The sequence below is a fragment of the Setaria italica genome, chromosome IX, assembly GCF_000263155.2.
Source record: "Setaria italica strain Yugu1 chromosome IX, Setaria_italica_v2.0, whole genome shotgun sequence".
NCBI lineage: Eukaryota > Viridiplantae > Streptophyta > Magnoliopsida > Poales > Poaceae > Setaria > Setaria italica.
The window spans coordinates 35660667-35679844 of record NC_028458.1 but is presented as its reverse complement, the minus strand read 5'-3'; the positions used below and the strand labels follow the sequence as shown (position 1 = coordinate 35679844).

Here is a 19178-nt window from a genome sequence, read left to right as displayed (position 1 = left end):
TCTTCGTAGGAGGCCACTAGTCGTGACTGCCTTCGGCGCACTAATTCTACTACCACCGGCAGCCGCACGACCTCGCTCATTCCCTAATTGGGGTCTTCTAGGCATCCATTGCTCGGCACCGCTATCGTCGCTTCACAGCGGGCTGCCCGCCTCTGCTACGCCCTTCATCCCACCCTCAGCACCTGCCCCTGTGCAATGCGGCACCCCTGTCCTACGAGCGCCCAGTCCTCGCTCCTCCTCTCCACCTCTCTAGGCATCTAAGCCCTCCCTGCTCGAACTTGACGTGTTCTGACAGGATGTTTTGGTCGCGGGACGGGGGGCTGATGATCCCATGTGCCTGGAGGCCTCTATCGCCCCCCGGGCGCAGGTGCGCAGGACCCCCCCTCCCCCCGGGTGCAGGTGTCTATGACGGTCCCTGTGCGCATGGCTTTCAACAGGATCTCGGCCTACCTGCTTCGAGGGGCCGCCAGTCTGCCACCACGGCTGTCCACCGCTAGTCCTGCGCTTGAGGCGGTCTCCTTCCCAGAGGTCGACGTGCCCATAGGGGCATTAGGAATGGAACCAGGTAGTGATGGGGAGGCCGCGACGCCGACAGCCGCAACGCCCGCCCCGGGCCCGGCAGTCGACCGCTCCTCTACCTGGTTCAGCCCTGGCGCGGCTCCCGCGACGTCAGCTCCTACGGCAGTTCCTGCGTCCCCCCTACCGGTCGCTTGCCCTCCTGCAGTGGAGGAGGTGGACACGGTCTACGGCACCACTACACGAGGGTCCTCCACGGAGGGGCTTGAGGAGCTGGCAGCTGCCTTCTGCTCTGCCATGCAGAAGGAACCGTAGCAGCCTGTGATCCACGCCCAGGGGTCGACGCGCTAAGGCTCCAGCGTCGAACCCCTCAACACTACATCGAAGTGGCCACATTGCTGCACTTGCTAAGGGAGGTCACACTTTGCCGCTCACTAGGGGGCAGAATGTTGTCATGTGCCAGTTGGGCTTGGTCGGGCGTGGTGAAGCCCTGGACTCGGCCGCCTTCCAGGAGTATCTCCACCTTTTCATCGTCGATCTCTCAGAGGAGCAATGCCTAGCCATAGAGGAGTTGTTAGGTGGCACGCTGGATGCAGCGCTGTAGCGATGCATTTTGGAGGATGATGACCTTTTGGCGACTTCGAAGGAGCTTTTCATAGAGGAGCAAGGGGTTGATAGAACACGGCTGTCCGGAGCTAGTTGCTAGGTCGCTTTGCCAATGGTTGTAATGGATGAACATTTAGTAATTTGGAACATGCGGGGTTTAAACCGCCGTGCACGACGCACGGCGGTTCGAGAACTCGTGAGGTCGGAGAAAGTGTATTTTCTTTGTCATCTGGAAACTAAGCTTGATGTTGTTTGTAACAAACTGATGTTGGATATGTTATTGGATTTTGATTACTTCGCTCTCCCCGTTGTTCACACCCGTGGTGGGATCTTGGTCTCTTGGAATGTTAATGTCTAGTTGCTTTCCTCACCTATTATGGGCTCCCATTCACTATCCGTCAAGGTCGCTCCACGAGGATCACCCACCTCTTCTTGGTGGCTTACTATAGTTTATGGTCCTCAGGGAGACATGCCAAAGGTCGAGTTCCTCCAGGAACTACGTTCCCTCCGCACATCTCTGACTGGCCCGTGGGCTCTATGTGGGGACTTTAACCTAATCTACCAAGCTGCAGACAAAAATAATGGCCGCCTATCTCGGCGTATGATGGGTCGCTTTAGAAGATTTCTTAATGATCTCGAGCTTTCGGAGCTCCATCTAAACGGTCTCCTTCTCACTTCGAGCAATGAGCGAACACACCCAACATGGAGTGCATTGACAGAATGTTCATTTCCAACAAGTGGGAGGTGTTGTTTCCGCGCTCCTACCTGCAGGCACTCGCCACCAGATGATCTGACCACGCCCCGCTGCTGCAACAATTTGACGACAGCTTTCACTCCTAAACGTCGTTTCCACTTCCGGGCCTTTTGGCTGCAATTTGGTGGCTATTTGGAGGCAGTCGAAGCAGCTTGGATAGGGTCGCGCCTAGTGGTGGACCCACTCCGCACAATCGACCACCTGCTTCGCGAGATAGCAAAGGGGCTGAAGCGATGGAGGGTCAAAGTGGTCGGCAGCATCCGCACACAGATTCAGGTTGCCAAGGAGGTCATCTTTCGGCTGGAGGCGGCGCAAGAGCACCGGTCGCTTTCCATGGCAGAGCAGGCGCTAAGGCAGTTCCTAAAGAGGCGATTTCTAGGGCTCACATCCCTAGAGCGCACTTGTGGCGGATCCACTTCGGATCTACTTGGTTTAAACATGATTCAGCCGCCTGATACGCGACGCTCATGCCGAAGCCGAGTAAATACGAAGTGCCGTCGGATTTTCCTCCAATTTAACCACTTGAACAGGACCATTTTAGCAGACTCACACGAAGGTGAGCGGTTCCAGAGAGTACAACAAGTCCACCGAGTTAACAAATTAACCACTTAGCTTAGTTGCGAAAAGAACATCAGAGTCTTACAAGGTTTTCAGAAAGACAAAAGAAAATAAAACCACTAGCGGAAGCAATCGTCGGGGGTCGGACGTCCTGGTGAGGCCAGCCGGGACATCACTGATCCCTCTCCTCGCCGTCCGAGGAGGGATCCCACTCGACCGTCCAACCTGGAGGGAGCTGGAGCGGCCAAGTGCCAGCAGGAGAAGGGTCGGGAGCAGCAACTTCACCTGAAAAACAGGAGCCACAACAAGGCTGAGCTACTAAGCTCAACAAGACTTAACCGACAGGAGTAAAACTACTCCACCATTCTAGACATGCAGGGCTTTTTGGCTGAGGGGTTTGTCTGCCAAAAGCACTAAGTAAATCCCTATTTTCAAGTTTTAGCTCCGGTTCTAAGTTCATTAACCGGTCTAGGTTTTCAACCTATTCTAAGCAATCAGAGGACCAAACAAGATATGTAGATATATCAACAAAACCATGTCATCATCAGATTCCTCATTTACTCAGGGTGACATAGCGATCAAGCAGTCTCAAACTGTGAGAGGCAGACGAATCGATTCGAGTTCTTTAACCATGCATGGTGAACCTAACCTCACGACATCCGCGCACCCGGAGGTCGCTTCCTGTGTCGGCCTTCCCCATCAATCCCCTAACCCGTGTCGGGCCCATTTCCTTTGGTGCAAGGTTCCACAGACCCGGCCTCTGCCGTTTTGTGACCACGCTTGCCACCACGTGCGACAACCAGCAGGGGAAACTCCATTCCAAGAACAATGGGGCGACCGCTCACGTCTAGGTTCAATCCGGTACTAGGCTTCCTCATCCCATACTAAGTATGAGGTTAGTACTTTCAAACACTTGATCACGAACACCACCACTGTCGGGCCTTAGCAAGTTTTCATAGAAAGATAAGGCAACCATCCGACCACCAAAGAGTTACCCAAAACCCTGCCCCGTCCATCGTCCTTATAGTTGTAACAGAAGGGTAGACATCCAACTCCTACAACTCGCGAGTGACAGGGAATCACTCGGCTTTTACCGTCTCCTAGTTAAGCAAGCAGCTACTCGGTCCAACAGCTAGTGTTCAGATCATAGGAAACTAGGTCATGCATCTAGGGTTTCAAACAAATCCTATACGTAAATGCACAAGCATGTTTTAAGGAAGGCATGCGCAAGTTTGGAAAACAACACAGGATTTTCATGCAACCGAGGCTTGCCTTCGAGCAAGGGGGAAGAGAACTGCTCGACTTCGGGGGCGGCTTCGGCTTCTGGGGGCAGGAGCTCAGCTACAACTTCGTCTTCTGGCGCCGGGTGTAGCTCGTAGAAGCCGTCGGCGAGGCGCAACTCTACACGAATGCAATGCAAGAGTTAGCATAGACGGTTATTTCAACAGCAACACTTGCAAGCCTGAGCCCAGAAACTCGCGACAAAGAGCAGGAGGGTGTGGAGGTTCAAGGGAGCTGGTGGAGATCAACAGGTAAGGGTTGGAAAGGAACTTATGATCTGATCCTTGAACTAGAGGATGTGGTATACTAGGGATCCTCAGACGCAAGCGCTGAAGGGTTCCTAAGTTTTACACATACACCCTCGGGTTGAAGAAAAAGATCACAGCCGAGCCCTCGGGCGAGGCGGATAAGGGTCAGCGGAACAGATAGGGTCGGGCGAGACGGAACCGGGGTCGAGCGGATAAGAGGGGTCGAGCGAAGCGGACTGAGGTCGGCAGCTTACCTTCTTCCTACAAGGAAGGCTTGGGGTCGGGAAGAAGCAGACTTGGGTGGAGGGACTAAGGCTTTGAACAACGGCTAAGTCCGGCAGTGCTCCGGCGGCGGCGGTGCTTCTTGTGGATCACAAGTGAGCTTTTACGCAGCACGGAGGAGCAAGCGGCTGGGTGGCTTGGGGAAAACGGAGGGGAGGTGAGAGGAGAGTTTCTCAGGAACTTAGGGTGTGGCGCTAGGAGCTTGAGCAGGGAGCAAGAGAAATGGCGGAAGGCAGCAATGGCGGAGGGAACTCCGGCGGGCTCGCGCATTCCCTTTTATAGCGGCTGGGACGGGGGAAGGGAAGCGGCGCAGGAGCGAGAAGGGGAGCGGCGCGAAGGCCGGGGAGAAGCAATGGAGTGCTCTCCCGGGGCGGTGATTGAGCGACGGGGGCGGTGGTGCAGGACTTCGGAGATGACGCCAGCGGTCATTAGGCTCTAGCGTCAGGGCGGCGCAGGAGCGGGTATGCCGGTGGTTGAGATTTGGCGGAGGCGGGCGTCGCCATGCGGTAGATTTGATGGACGCGACCGGGTTAACGGCGCTAGAATCGAGGGCGCACAGGTGAGAAGACAGGCAGCCGCGGGCGCGCGGGCGAGCGCGGAGCAACAGATTGTCGGGCGGCCTCTGACAAGGCGGGGAAAGGAGCTGTCGCTGCCGTGGTCGGGGTTGGCGAAGGAGGAATCGTCGGGTAGCGAAGACCAGGCGGCGCGACTGTGTTCGAAGTGACGGAAAAGACGGGTGACATCGGGCTCTGCGGCCGGGATCTGGCGGTGTGATGATGGGCGCGGGAGGTGAGGCGCTGCAGAAAGGTTGCAGAGGGACTTCCGCTGCCATTGGGGAAGGGGGCGCGAGAATCCATTCGGTCGCGGGTCAGAGACGAGGCTGAGCGGCGGGTGTCGGAGAAGATGAGCCACGCGGCGGGGAGACTCTGAAGCGGGCATGCAACTTGAGTGCGCCTGTCGCGGAAGATCTGGGGGAAAAAGATCTCGCGGGTCCGCTGGTCAGATAGAACGGATGTTTGGGAAAGACTCAGAAGGATCCGACGGTGGGCTGGTTTTGGCGGGGTCGGAACCGGAGCGAAGCGGGGAGGGGTCGGGTCTCAGGGGTTGGGACCGATCGGAAGATTGAACACTTAGGCGCGGAAAAACTCGATAGGTGATCAGGGGCTCGGATTAAGATTAACTGGGAAGATTTGGGGCCGGTCGTCACAGCACTATGGCGAGGCAGCGTTCTAGCATGCTATGGCTGCACAAAGGGGATGCGAATACTAAGTTCTTCCAATTGCGCACAAACCAAAGGAGGACAAAAAAATCACATAGCATCCCTACAGGTCGATGGAGTAACCCTGCTAAGTGAGGAGGACAAAGCCGAAGCAGCGTTTAACTACTATGAGGCAATCTTGGGCACTTGTCACAACAGAACTTTGGCGCTTGACTTCGGAGCCCTAGGGCTACCGCTGCTTGCTCTCTCGGAGTTGGGTCATCCTTTCACTAAGGATGAGGTTTGGGAGGTCATTAAGGACCTCCCACTAGACAAGGCACCAAGGCCGGACGATTTCACTGGTCGCTTCTATAGGTCGGCATGGTTGATCATTAACGGTGACATGGTTAGGGCATTAGAGGCCCTTTCATCGATGGATTGTAGAAGTTTCCATCACCTTAATGAGGCGTTGCTTACTCTCCTACCTAAAAATGAGGATCCTATCGGATTGGGAGACTACCGTCCGATTAGTCTAATCCACAGCTTTGGGAAAATATTCTCCATGGCACTTGCTAACCATTTTGCCCCTCATCTACACAACCTCATTTCACCTAACTAGAGTGCTTTCATCAAAGGTCGCCAGATTCAAGACAACTTCCACTATGTTTTGGGCACTGCAAAAGTGTTAGCAACAAAGAGGATACCGCGGATCATGTTCAAGATTGACCTCACCAAAGCTTGTGACTCAGTGAACTGGGTTTTCCTCCTTGAGTTGCTATCTGCGGTCGGCTGCCCAAGAACTTGGACTAAATGGATCTTGACTCTGCTTTACACTGCTAGTATGAAGGTGCTACTTAATGGTGTTCTGGGAAGGCGCATTTGTCATGGTCGCGGACTTAGGCAAGGGGATCCGCTTTCCCCTATGTTGTTTGTTCTTGTCATGGAATGTTTCAGCGCCATGATCAAGTTGGCCGAGGTTAGGGGCATGCTTCAACCACTTAGGCCGGCCACAATTAAGCAGAGAGTATCATTGTACGCGGATGATGTGGTCATTTTTCTTTCACCGATCGTGCGGGATCTCATACTCATTAGAGAGATCATGTCCTTATTCCAGCAAGCCTCTAGTCTGGCAGCTAACTACACCAAAAGCAAGGTATTTCCGATACACTGCTCGGAGGACCAGATTCGAGTCGTCGTTGACACTTTGAGCTGCCAGGTCTCGGAGTTTCCTTGCACCTATCTGGGGGTGGCTCTATCAACCCACAAGCTGCCTAAATCAGTTATGCAGCCGATGGTCGAACAAAGCGCATCCCAGCTTGGAAGGGGAGGATGCTTAACAGAAGTGGTGGCTTAATCCTAGTTCAATCGACTCTGCACAATTCCAGTCCACATCCCCATGGTGACGAAGTCGCACCGTGGGCAATCCAAGCTATCGAAAAGCTCATTAGAGGCTTTCTTTGGTGCGGGACGGAAGTTGTCGCAGGGGGCAAGTGCACCATTGCTTGGGTAAACGTCTGCTGCCCTAAGGAGCTGGGAGGATTGGGAATCCCAAACCTCCAGCTTATGGGTTTAGCTTTGCGGGTGTGCTGGCTTTGGCTCGCAAGGACGGATGGCGACAAAACTTGGCCAGGTTACAACTTCAGAGTGGAGGGGTCGACCAAAGCATTCTTCGATGCCTCGGTAACTGTATAGGTCAGTGATGGTGCTCGCGCCCTTTTTTGGATGGATTGGTGGATCAATCGCTGCTCCATCAAACAATTGGCACCCTACCTCTAGCATGCAGTTCTGGCCCGTATCAAAAATTCCCGCACCGGGCGGGAAGGACTGATAGGAAGATGTTGGGTCCGTGACATTTCCCTTGCATGGACGGTGCAGGTCATGGTACAATATCTCCAAGTCTAGGATTTAATGCGCGCTCAACACTTGAGCTCAGACCCAGATAGATTCATCTAGAAATGGTCGCCTTTTGGGGATTTCTCTTCGGCTACGGCATACCGCGCCCTCTTTCTTGGTTGGTCTCAACTCTTAGGTGCAGGTCGCTAGAAGGTCCAAGCGTCGGGGAAATGTTGTTTCTTTGGCTGGCTAGTGCTTAATGGTCGCTGCTGGACTTCTAACAGTCTATGACGGCATGGCTTGCATGACAGGGACGAGTATGCTCTTTGCGCTCAAGAGGTCGAGGCCATGTATCACTTGCTCATGAGATGCGTGCATAGCCGTGAGACTTGGTTCCGTATTCTAGGATACTTTGGTCTTCAATGGTTGACATCTCAAGTCGAACTGCCATTCAGCGAGTGGTGGATGAAATGAGGAAAAGAGTAGCCAAGGTTCAGTGGAAAGGCTTTGATTCGCTGGTTTGGTTGGTCGCTTTGGAATGAACGGAATCGTCGGGTTCATGAGAGGGTGGCACTTCAACCTGTGACTTTGGCACCTTTGGTGTTGGAGGAGGCATGCCGCTAGGGTCGCACTAGGTTTGTTGGGATTCACTCTATGTTTCGGCTTAGGATCTAGTAGGTGTTTAGTTTTCTCCTTCTTCGTCTTGTTTATGTAAAGTCGGTGGGCTGCCGTTCTTCTTTTCTTGTGGCTCGGTTGGCCGCTTTGTAAATGCATTTTTCTCCTCTTTTTAATAAAAAATGTGCTATGCACGTCTTAAAAGAAGAAAGATACTGCACATAACAATAACCTTTGCTACCCTTTAGTTTTCACGGCGCTCCCCTGGTACAGTGGCATACCTGCAAGGCTGCAACCCCGCATCCACTCACGAAGCCCATTTATAATATTAAAAATTTCTAATAAAATAAATTTATCGCTCAGTTCTGCAAAATCAAACTACCCGTGCCGCTGAGCGCTATCGTGTAAATCAGACCAATCGGTCATGTATGTTTTGAAAGCTATTTCCCCTGGCTAAGGCTAAGTAGATATGTTTGTTCGATTGGGCCTTATGTTCCTAGGTTATGGGCCGAGAACGTCGTCCCACAAGATGAAGCTCAGTGCTTCTACACTTCTACAGCAGAGTCATAATAACTTGCCAAGTCTTTTGTGTGATCAGTTCAAAGAACACAAGATGACAAGATGCACTGTGAGCTCACATTCCTAACATGCGCATATGTTTATGTTATCCGTTAAAACCTGGGGGATACACTTCACACTGCCAAGAGAAGAGGTGTACCAATTTGGAGGATAGGAGCAGCAGACCGCTCTGGACTCTGGAGGGAAAAATAAGATGCAACAAAGCCAAATGAAAAAAAAAGGGCCCAGAGAAAAGAATGAAGAGGAGAAAATTATGCGCCCAAACCTTGTTCTGGTCGCACCGTTGGATCAACGTTGTTGTATCCAATCTCTAGCGTCAAACCTTTGGGCAGCCATACCACCATGCATAAGGAATAAGCACACGGTGCGTGAGGGGCTGACCGATCGACGTTGGATCAGCGACATCTCATATGCTCTCACGATACATTGGATCAACGACATCTCGTATGCTCTCACGGTAGGTCGTTCTGCAGTACCTGAGGATATAGGATTTGCTTCAGGGTTGGACTCTAAACCGGTAGCCAGACAAGTTCGTATGGAGGTGATCGCCATCTGCGGAGTTCTCTTCCGCTTCTGCTTATAAAGCACTTTTCCTGGGCAGGTCGCATCACCTGGGGGCGCAACAACTTTGGAAGGTTCAGGCTCCGAGTAAATGCAAGTTCTTCAGATGGCTCTTCTACATGGTCGTTGTTGGACTTCTAACCGTCTCCGTCGCCATGGGCTCTGTGACAAAGACGATTGTGCTCTATGTGCACAAGAGGTGGAAACTACAGATCATTTGCTCACCGGTTGTGTGCATAATTGGGAAACGTGGTTACGCACTCTTCCTTATGTGAACCTCCAAACATTAGTGCCCCGAGAGGAAGGTGCGGTCGCTTCATGGTGGCTACAATCTCGAAAGAGGGTGCCTAAACCATGTCGGAAAGGGTTTGATACTCTAGTTTGGTCGTTGTGGCGGGAATGGAACTGTCGGGTCATGCATGACCGATCCGCTCTACAACCGGTGGCGTTAGCTCCCACCATTCTGGAGGAGGCAAGGCTTCGAGCTTCGGCAGGCTTTGTGGGTTAGCCGGGCTATTAGCAATTAGGTGGTGAGTGTTGTTATTCTTGTTATTCGTGTTACTTCTTTCGAACCGTACGCTTCTTTTTTCTTCTTGCAAACAAACTCTCTTCTTCTTAATGAAAAATGTGCTCAGCACGTTCGATAAAAAAAATTATGCGCCCAAAGCATATTGAGATGCTCATAACATGGCATATGCTTTTGGGACATAGACAGGACCCTACCGACAGCGAGCTACCAATCACGGATAAGAAACCAGATACGCATCCCTACTTGCAAGATAACTAGGCATCAGGAGTAAAACACGAAATAAATGCTGCTACAGATTAATTTGAGTTTCCGATCACCACCTGAAACCACTGAATTCTAGGACAATTCGTCGGCCTCGACTCACTCTCACCTTCGAAACTCGGCTCAAAATGGAACACAAGAAAGCACCTGGAGGCATTGCTTTCTTTTCTGTACTACTATGCTCAACAAAGCATCTCAAAACTTCTTTATAAAAGTTTACTAATACATCAGCAACGGAGGATCCATCGCAATGTCAGCAATGATCATTGATCTGCGACAGGGACTGAGCCTGAGCATATTGCCATATCCAAAGCAGAACTGAGGCTTCAAACGTATTGTTCACACGGGGGAAAGTAACAAAAGGTGCATGGGGCAAAGAGGTAGCCAGGCACACAGCTGGAAACAGAGAAGCAACTGATATTGAGCCACCCAGGGGAACCAGGTTCGTGAAATTGCATCCACCGAGTTTGGCACAAATAAATCAAGATACATTCACCTTTCCAAAATATAGGGATCAAGTTTTATGGCAGGTGCTGGCAAGATGCAGCAAGGCACTAGCATGATAAATAGCCAAGTTGGTAAGTAAATTCTGTTTGGACCATTCGCGGCTACATACAAGCAAAGCCGTTTCCTCATGTTCTGCCATGTTGCTTAAAACTTGAAAGAGTGACTACTGCCACTGTGCACTCCGGTTCATAACTCCAAAAATGGAATATGAAATTCACCCCACAACTTTTTACATGATTAGGTTCACAAGCATTGCAAAAGTGAGCAAGAACAGACTCAGGTCCAGAAGTAAGATAGAAAGATGAACTGATATTCTGATAAGGAACACAAGAAGATTATAAACTAGAGATGGTAAACTAGAGTTCACAGAAATGATTTATAATGTTAGCTTGTTAATATCATATTTGATGACAGTCCCCTAAATGAAGCTCTTAAGTTCATAGTCCACAATACCAACAACTCCAGGAATGTCAAGTATTGCAGTCCATGCTCCAAGAGTAAAATACAGAAAATTCTCAAGGACAATTGTTAGCTTTAATATTACATTTCTCTCAGAAGATTAAACAAATAAAAAGTTGTAGTACCCTTTTAGCAATCTAGAATTTTTATTTATTGTTGACATAATATGGCTGCTAAATCCTTTCTAACTATTTCCTCTAGAAAAAATACTAGTTGTTCAACTCCAATCACACCCCCATAATGAAAGCATAAACATGAATCTTACCAGAATGTGAAGGAATGATGTGTGCATCAATCAGCTTATGTCAACAAAATACGGATAAGACAAAGTAGGAATACACAACTTAAAACAATCTGCGTTATGAAGGACAACCAGTGCAGATTGTCGTTACACAACTTTTTTCCAACCATAGAGAGTAACGGCCCATGCAGATTGGCGGATAATATCCAAGCTGATTGGCCAAGATTTCAATAAAGGTAAAAACAAGTGGCACAAGTGCACCCTGTTAATTGTTGTGAATTGATATGGTATTTTCTCTGGTCTACAACAAATTCGAACAACAAATACTCAGACAAGTGGCACAGGTAATTCATATGGCACACGTTCAACCTTGTGGGCAATGATATAACAATGGCGGTTGATAAAACTGGTGCCATAACAAAGAGCTTCCTCTTCACAATTTCGGATGCAAGTAAGACAGTTGCATCGAGAGGACAAACGGTTGCATCAGCTATCACTCATTGCATTCGATGAAAATAAGAACATTCATGGTGGTCCACTATAATGAGAACATAATCACCACTGCAGTATCACTGATAAATGGGTAGTACTGATGCATTTCTCTAGGTTCTTGCTTTGAACTAACCAAAAATGTTAAAAATTCCAATTAGGCACAGAAAGCACATGGCAATTGAATTTCACAAAAGAAGCTACCTGCATTCCATGAGCTTCAGGAAAAGAGACGACATTGGGTTGCCAATCATCCATAGCTCAAGAACAAAATGCTTGCATATCGAGAGCACATTTCTCATTAGAATTCTGGTTTGAGTTATGCCCCATTGCCCCTCTCTTTTGTTCTAACAGACTGAACTAGATGAACTGACTTACCAAGAAAAACAGCAAGATACCTAAACAACTGGTATGGAAAGAGTTAGGAGAAAGGATTTACACAGCAGGGTGCAGGACCTCCACGTGCTGCCGGTTGAAACCCAACTAAATCCCCTGATCAAATTCTGCATCCAGAACCAGCAGCAGTCCCCAGACATCCAAGAATTGCAGTTTTGCAATCATGGCACTGGTCTTATTTCACGGAGACATGGTTGCTCTCCTTCTCCTCCTGGACCACCACATCATCGTCCTTATGGACCATCTCCCAGAAGAAATCAGTGAGGACAGTCTCGTATCCAGGCATCTTGGCGTAGCCCGGGAAGTAGTTGATGTCAATGACGAGATAGCGATCACCGGCGCGGACGTCCCGGATCATGTCAAAGTTGAAGAGTTGTAGGCCTAGCGCGTGGCGGAGGCCGCCCGCGATCTGGTTGACGAATGCGGCGGGCGGCATGACGGCGTCCTCGAGACTCTTTTCGCCGTAGTACTCCTCCGCGGTGCGCTCGGTGGGGAGGTTGGAGACCTGGGAGAAGGAGACGGATCCCTCGGCGGATGCGTCGTCCTCGGGGGACACGTCGGGCAGGCTGCGGCGCTTGACGCAGGTGACGTGGCCGCCGACGACGTAGACCTTGAAGATGACGCCGCCATGGTTGACGAACTCCTGGAGCACGAGCGGCGGGCGGAGCTTGCCGAGGCCCTCGCGGTGGTAGACGAGGGACATCTTGTGGGACTTGGCGGTGCCGTCCGCGACGAGGGGCTTGGCGATGAGCGGGAAGCGGAGCGCGGCGAGGAGGCCGGAGTCGGCGAGCGCGGCGGCGTCGTAGACGACGACCTGGCTGGGGATGCCGAAGGTGCGGTCCTTGTCGGCGGCGTGGTCGAGGTCGGAGACGACCTGGAGCATGGAGATGCGGTTGTGGAGGCGGTCGATGGCGTGGAGCGGGTCGACGACGGGCACGGCCGGGTGGCGCGCGGCGAAGGCCTCGAGCTGGGCGCGCCAGTCGTCGCCGTAGAGCTTGTGGATGAGGAGGTGGAAGGGGCCCTGCTCCGCCAGGGGCCGCGACGCATCCACGGGGACGAGGTCCATGCCCCGGGCCGCCGCGCGGGCCACCAGCGACGGCTGGATGAAGCTCTGCTGCTTCTTCGGCGCCAGCGCGTACCCGATGGCGTAGCGCGGCGTGGGGTGGGTGTCGCCGGAGGAGGGGTCGGCGGCAGCGGCAGCGGCGGCGTCGGAGGCCATGGGGTCGGGTTCGGGAGGAATCGATCGATGGAGATCGAAATTTGTTGGAATTAGGTAGCGATGGATAAAGGGGCAGGATTAAAAGCGAGCAAAGCTGCGACACGGATGTGATGCCTTGTCTTTTATAAGCAACCCCCACCGCTCGCCTTTCGGTTTTCGCTTTGCAGCGCCCCCTGTGGACCGGGTTCTCTCTGGACTTGGTTCACCTACTACTACTCCGGTGAACAACAAACATCGTACTGTGCTAAACTACTGTAACCTCTCTGGACCATTGTGGATGTTGAGGATTTGAAAGCCATAAAAATGGTGATGATCAATCAATCGTATACGCGTGATGTTTTTTCAAAGAGTAAAGTGCATGGTGAGCTTTTAAACTTGTCCGGTTGTATCACCTAGGTTCTCATACTCTTAGAATGCATATCTATCTTTCTAAATTTAGGCTCGGGTATCCATATACTTTCAAAATGCATATTTAATCCGTTAGACTTAGCTTCAGGTGTCATCTAGGTCTATATACTCTCTAAAAGCATTTTCATCTCACTTAAATTGATAAAAAATACTTTTACATAGATGTAATTTAATTATGGTTAAATAAAGTGAATTTCAGCTCAACATGTGTGAAAAATATTGTTGTGCTGAATCCAGAAAGATTGATGACCTTTTACTTCGAAGGCAATATCTTAACTAGCATTACAAACGTGCTCTATCATTCTTAGAAGATTGTTCAAATTTGAGTAATAACTCGGAGTTGCACTCAAGGATTTATAAGATAAATTATTGGATGAATATTGGAAGAAGCTAAAGGGACAATTAAACAAGTCATGAAATGTGCGCCAATGAAAGTTGTGGCTTGCTCGAAAGCATAAAATTTGGTCTTATAATAGTTTATTAGTGGGATGACACTGCATTTCAAGAGTTCAGGGATCTATATGACACACGAAGCCTAGTTTAGGAAGTAAGATCTGCATTTTGAGAGTATAAGGATATGCATTTTGAGCCCAAGTTTAAGGAGCTAGATATGCATTTTGAGAGTAAAGAGACCTAGGTGACACAGCTAGATAAGTTTAAGGACCAGTCATGCACTTTACTCTTTTTCAAAACATAAAAAAAGTATAGTCGTTTAAGTCTTTTGTTAACTTAAGTTATGGTAGTACACAAATTATTAATTTTTTCCTTATAAAAGGGCAAAAGCCATTGTGAGAAGTTTGGCAAGGTTTGTGTTGTCCTCATCAGTAGGTATTTTATAGGGGACGGAAACAAACTCTATGCTAACAATAAATGAAATCTTTTCTACCATTTAACTACAAAGTATATGTGTAGGAGATTATAGATAGTTAGCATTGTAATATCTGCAACAGAAGATAGGTTGGAGAAGCATATTCTAATATGGTACGGTAGTCAAGGTAATGCTCAATCTACATCGTAGCAACATCAGCAAAACGCCTCCATAGCATCTATAGATATAGGATCGGACGCCTAACATAACGTGTAGCACATCGCCTGCAATGGAAATCTAGAGCCAACTAATGGACGAAGGTGACAAGGATTTCCATTAAGAAATTCTCAAAGAAACGCCCTAGCCTCGTAAACCCATCAAAATATATAGGGTGAATTTCGTCAAGGCAACGCTCTTCGCATTCTAACCCAATGGATGGCAGTGACAGCGGGCGAATAGCTCTCAAACGTTCCCAACTCCTCTCATATATACATTACTTAAAATCCTAATGAACCAAAACCATCTGAGTCTATCGGATCTCATCCGGTTGGGCCCTAGGCAAATAATCGGTTAGGAACGAGAGAGGGAGATTGAGATTTAGAGTGTGTTTGGTTGGTTGTATCATTTGATTCATGTATGAAATGATTCAAAATAATAATGATCTTTTTGTTTGGTTGGGTGAATTGGACCAACTCATCTAGGATGAGGTCATCCCATTAAAGTGAACTATATTGTACAAGCAAATTGGTTGAACCACCCCATACAGGATCATCCATGCGTGTATCATGTGGTGCATGCAATCAAACACACAATTAATGACTCACAAATGGCAAATATGTTACTATCAAGAACGTGGGCGCCAAATGGCACCATGGATGTTGAGTGGTTAGTATCCATTCTCAGAGAAGTACTGATAAGGAGTTTTCATTAGATCATTAGTCAACTTGTGGGGTCAATGTAAGCAAGGGTACACGAGTGGAGAGTGAAGTATCATCACACCTGGTTCTGTCTAGTTACGTGCGTGGACGTGGTCCATCTTGGCTTGCCGTGGTCCCTGATTCGGTGGACGGAGTTGGGTGCGATCAGGTGAGGTTTGAGGCCGGACGCCTCGCTGCAGCGATCACGTGGCGCCCCCCGCCTGCGCTCTCCGGCGTCCGGACGGACGCCCTCCTCTGCGCCTGCGCCGCACCGGACGGACGGCTGCTGATGGCGCGCCTCCCTGGGCCACGTCTGACGTCTCTCTCTCGAGGCCCGTGCACGGAGCGCCACCCCACCGCCGTCTGCCCGTCCAGACGGGGGGGTGTGGTGGAGGAAGGTGCCGGCCGCCACGCGCGCGGGCGCTACAGCTCCACGTTGCCATGTCGCGCGCACGTGCACCACGCCCACGGGCCACGCCAGCCTGGCCAGCCCTCCAGGGCCCACGGAATCCCCCGCCTCCATCACACTCACAAAGGCCAGATCAAAGAATCTCCTCAGCTCGTTTTTTTATCTCGAGAGGAATCTAATCAAAACCAAAAGAAGATGGGGGGAGGAAAAGGCACCATCTGGTGGAGGCACGACTGGTGATAATGGAGCGTTTTGATGATAAACAACATTGTAAATGGACGATGTGGGACCTGCAGGGTGACCTGCGCAGGAAGGTACGGGAGGAAGATTGGGGAATCTTGAGCAAGTTGATCAATGGAGGCCGCCGGATTCTTCATTCTTCGCGGCTGCCAGTGCTTGTGCTCGCCAATTGGGCCATTGGTTCCTTTGATTTCGATGCTATTATTCCAGCAAACTCGCGTGCAGGCCAGTAGTAATTGATGCGTTTTATTTTCCCTTTTTGTGATGGACTGAATGCATCTATTCCTTTTGAAATCTAGTCAGCATTTGTAGGGCTAGTTTATACATGCTGGCTTGTTTTCTTTTCTTTTATTTTTGGAGCAACACATGCTGACTTGCTGAGTGAGTTGCTTTGCTTGTGCTCGCCATGGTGGCACCTGGCAAGGAAGGAGGACACTTTTCAGAGGCTGGAAAGAGCCCGTGGGACCGTCCGAGTCGCAAGGGCCATCTTCACTATATGGGCCAATGGACGGAACAGAATAGTTGGGAGGATATAAGCCCACGGGCCATTTGTGAAAAAAAAGCCCATGGACTCTGAAGAAGGATTTCCCTTGCGTGGAAACCTTTGCTTTGTGGGCCTTGAAATGGTGACGCCATATAGCATCATCAAGCATGTGTTTTTGCTCCCCCCCCCCCCCCCCCCAAAAAAAAAAAAAAAAAAAAATTCAAACACTTACCAACTCGACAACAACACGTTTACCCTTGGCTCATCTTTTTTACGTTTCTTATCGGAACATACAGAATGAATAGATTAGCTAGTGTGAATATGTTCAGGACTTTTTTTTTTTGCCAGAAACGTAGAATGGACGATGCAATTAACTGTACGCCGCCTGTACCTAAATTGGCCAATTTTCAGATGCGAGTATAGGACAAGAGGGGGCAATATCGTGCCTGCGAGGCAGCATCCATGATGGGGTGGTGAATGGCGTGGACTGGGACAGCTGAGCGAAAGAGGTAGGGATGATCCGAGAAGTGAGGTGTGCGTGCGTCACTGTATGTGTATACATACGCATCCATTTGATGGCAAAATTTTATTGCACATAGAGTATTGACGTATTGCAGAGCTCTATGTGGTATCCCGGAAATTTGGGTCCTGGAAAGGTGAGGCATAAATTGGAGAATAAATTGCGCAGGAGCAGCTCACCCCCGCACCCCGCAGCATGCGCTTGGTTTGGTCATGTGCCGCGGCGGCCCTGCTACAGGGTAGGTGCACGCGATCCAACTTGCTTGGCTAATTGGTACTGTACCTTCGTTTTGCTGGAGCAGCAACACGTAGGTGCATCGGGCAAATTGATAAAACGATCCAACGCATGGCATTTTACTAGCATCGAGACGGTAATCAGGCTACAAAGCACGCTTCAACATACATCATGCAGTTGTAGTATACAGTATGATTCATCGAGGAAGCTCCTCAGTTCGATCGAAGCAGCAGGAAGCATGAGATCAAGAGCTGAAATGGTACAGTGACTTCTGCTAGCTAGATCTGTAAGTTCTGTTATTCATCATCAAGCTAGGTAGTAATTAGTACAAGGTCGCTCTATACATACTATGTCAATACTAATAATTAAAGAGAAAATGGAGCCCTCGTCGCAGCCTCGCCGACGGCCTGACTGATGAGGCGATGTGCATCTCCGGGGAGCTGCCGTTTCGCCGCCACCATCGTCTCATTTGACGTCGCCGTCGATATGGAAGCATCTCTGCACTGGATCCGGTCCGCCGTCCTCCTATGTACAGTACAGTACAAAACAGTAGTAGATCGGTAAGCAGGTAAACACCCAGTCCCGCCGCACGCGGATCCATCCGATCAGCACGCGGGCACCAGCGCCGGGGAGTCGCACGACGCCGCAACCACCGTGCTTATTTCGGTGGTGGCCGCCGGCGCCGCCTCCTCGTCGTCTTCTTCGGCGTCCCACAGGAAGCTGGCGTACGATCCCAGCACGTAGCTGCACACAACCATACCAATTACTCTTAGTAATGGATCGATAAATGAATGAGCTCGACACGCTGGGCCTGCACGGCGCGTACAAATCCGCGGACAAATCGACGCGTACTCACTCACCAGTCATCCGGCGCGGCCTGCACGGCGCGCTCGAAGTACGCCTCGGCGCGGTCCTTCTCCTGGTTCGCTTCCCAGATGACGCGGCCGTAGAGGCTGAGCAGGTCCGCGTCGCCGGGGCACGCCAGCAGCGCGCGCGCGTAGCACCCCTCGGCGCCGGCGAGGTCGCCCTCCACCTCGTGCAGGTACTTGCCGTAGTTGCGCAGGAGCAGCGGGTTCTCGGGGTCCAGCAGCAGCACGCGGCGGTAGTACTCGCCCATGTCGCAGCCGCTGCCCTGCCCGCCGCTTCCTCCACGGCCCCCGCTGCCGTCGCCGGGGCTGTTGCCGTCCCCGCCGGCGCCGGCGCCGTCGAGGAGGCGGTCGAGGCCCGCCGGCGCCTTACTGTCGTACCCTTCCTCGTCGTTGGCCTCGAGGATGGCCGGGATCGGGGTGTGGTGGCGGAGGAGGACGGCGGATCTCGCGAAGGAGGCGAGGTCGGCGTCGGACCTGGCGCGGCGGAGCGGGAGGAGCGCGCGCGGCGACGCGGCGGCGGCGGAGGAGAGCGGGCAGAGGTGCGGGGACGGCGGGAACCTGGCGGTGCGGGAGCGAGGGAGGCGGTTGGCGGAGAGGGAGGCGGAGCGGGTCAGGCGGGGGGAGGTGGCTTCCATCGCTTGTCGGATGTCGTCAGGCGGCGGGGCCGATTGATCGATGGGCTGGCTCTTCTGCGATAGCTTCTCTCCCTCGTCGGTTGCGTTGTTTTATAGGAGGGGAGGAACGAGGATGGGTTGGGCATGTGACGGCGAGATTGACGGCGTCGGCTACTGGGGGTCAGGTCGAGGTCATGTGGGACGGCGAGGCGAGGAGGGAGATAAGAGAGACCAGGCTAGCAGAGGGAGCGGAGGAGCACGTGAAGCGGGGGGACACGTGTTGGGGCCGCCGGCGACGGGGAAGTCGCGCGGCTCACGAGACAGACGACGACGCTTCTTCGGCGGCCGTGCGGTGCGGTGCACTGCATCGCATCGGTGTCAACAAGCCGCTGCTTGCTCGCCCTTGCTGCAGATGGTATTGGGCCGGGCCGCCGCTGGTTTCCCGGCTTCACCGCGGCCGCGCGGTCGGTCCCCCCAAGCAGATGATGGATCGAGCCGCAAAACGGCAAAAAGGCTGGCTAGAAGACAAATCTGCCTCAATTT

At 51.4% G+C, this 19178-nt stretch overlaps 3 protein-coding genes across 3 annotated transcripts; 1 reads left to right on the top strand and 2 right to left on the bottom strand.

The window, feature by feature from the left end:
* The first annotated feature begins 423 nt into the window (after nt 1–423).
* Nucleotides 424–831, top strand: LOC105915162 (translation initiation factor IF-2-like). The gene has a single exon (XM_012849060.1). The coding sequence runs from the start codon at nt 424–426 to the stop codon at nt 829–831; it is 408 nt and encodes a 135-aa protein (XP_012704514.1).
* A 10843-nt stretch (nt 832–11674) lies between these two features.
* LOC101767712 (inositol-tetrakisphosphate 1-kinase 1) lies at nt 11675–13222 on the bottom strand. Its single transcript, XM_004983491.4, has one exon. The coding sequence runs from the start codon at nt 13130–13132 to the stop codon at nt 12089–12091; it is 1044 nt and encodes a 347-aa protein (XP_004983548.1). The 5' UTR covers nt 13133–13222; the 3' UTR covers nt 11675–12088.
* A 4063-nt stretch (nt 13223–17285) lies between these two features.
* On the bottom strand, nt 17286–18823 carry LOC101767315. The gene is made up of 2 exons (XM_004983490.3): nt 18013–18823; nt 17286–17896 (listed from the first exon to the last, which is right to left on the bottom strand). Exons 1-2 carry the CDS (start codon nt 18654–18656, stop codon nt 17758–17760), a joined length of 783 nt encoding a protein of 260 aa, XP_004983547.1. The 5' UTR covers nt 18657–18823; the 3' UTR covers nt 17286–17757.
* Nucleotides 18824–19178: the final 355 nt, after the last annotated feature.

What these genes read in the sequence shown, in the direction of transcription:
- LOC105915162 (XM_012849060.1), top strand. Translation starts at nt 424, where the DNA reads ATGGCTTTCAACAGGATCTCGGCCTACCTGCTTCGAGGGGCCGCCAGT.
- LOC101767712 (XM_004983491.4), bottom strand. Translation starts at nt 13,132, where the DNA reads ATGGCCTCCGACGCCGCCGCTGCCGCTGCCGCCGACCCCTCCTCCGGC.
- LOC101767315 (XM_004983490.3), bottom strand. Translation starts at nt 18,656, where the DNA reads ATGGAAGCCACCTCCCCCCGCCTGACCCGCTCCGCCTCCCTCTCCGCC. An exon ending in CAGGCCGCGCCGGATGACTG is followed by an intron (nt 17,897 to 18,012) that starts GTGAGTGAGTAC and finishes GGTTGTGTGCAG; the next exon opens with CTACGTGCTGGGATCGTACG.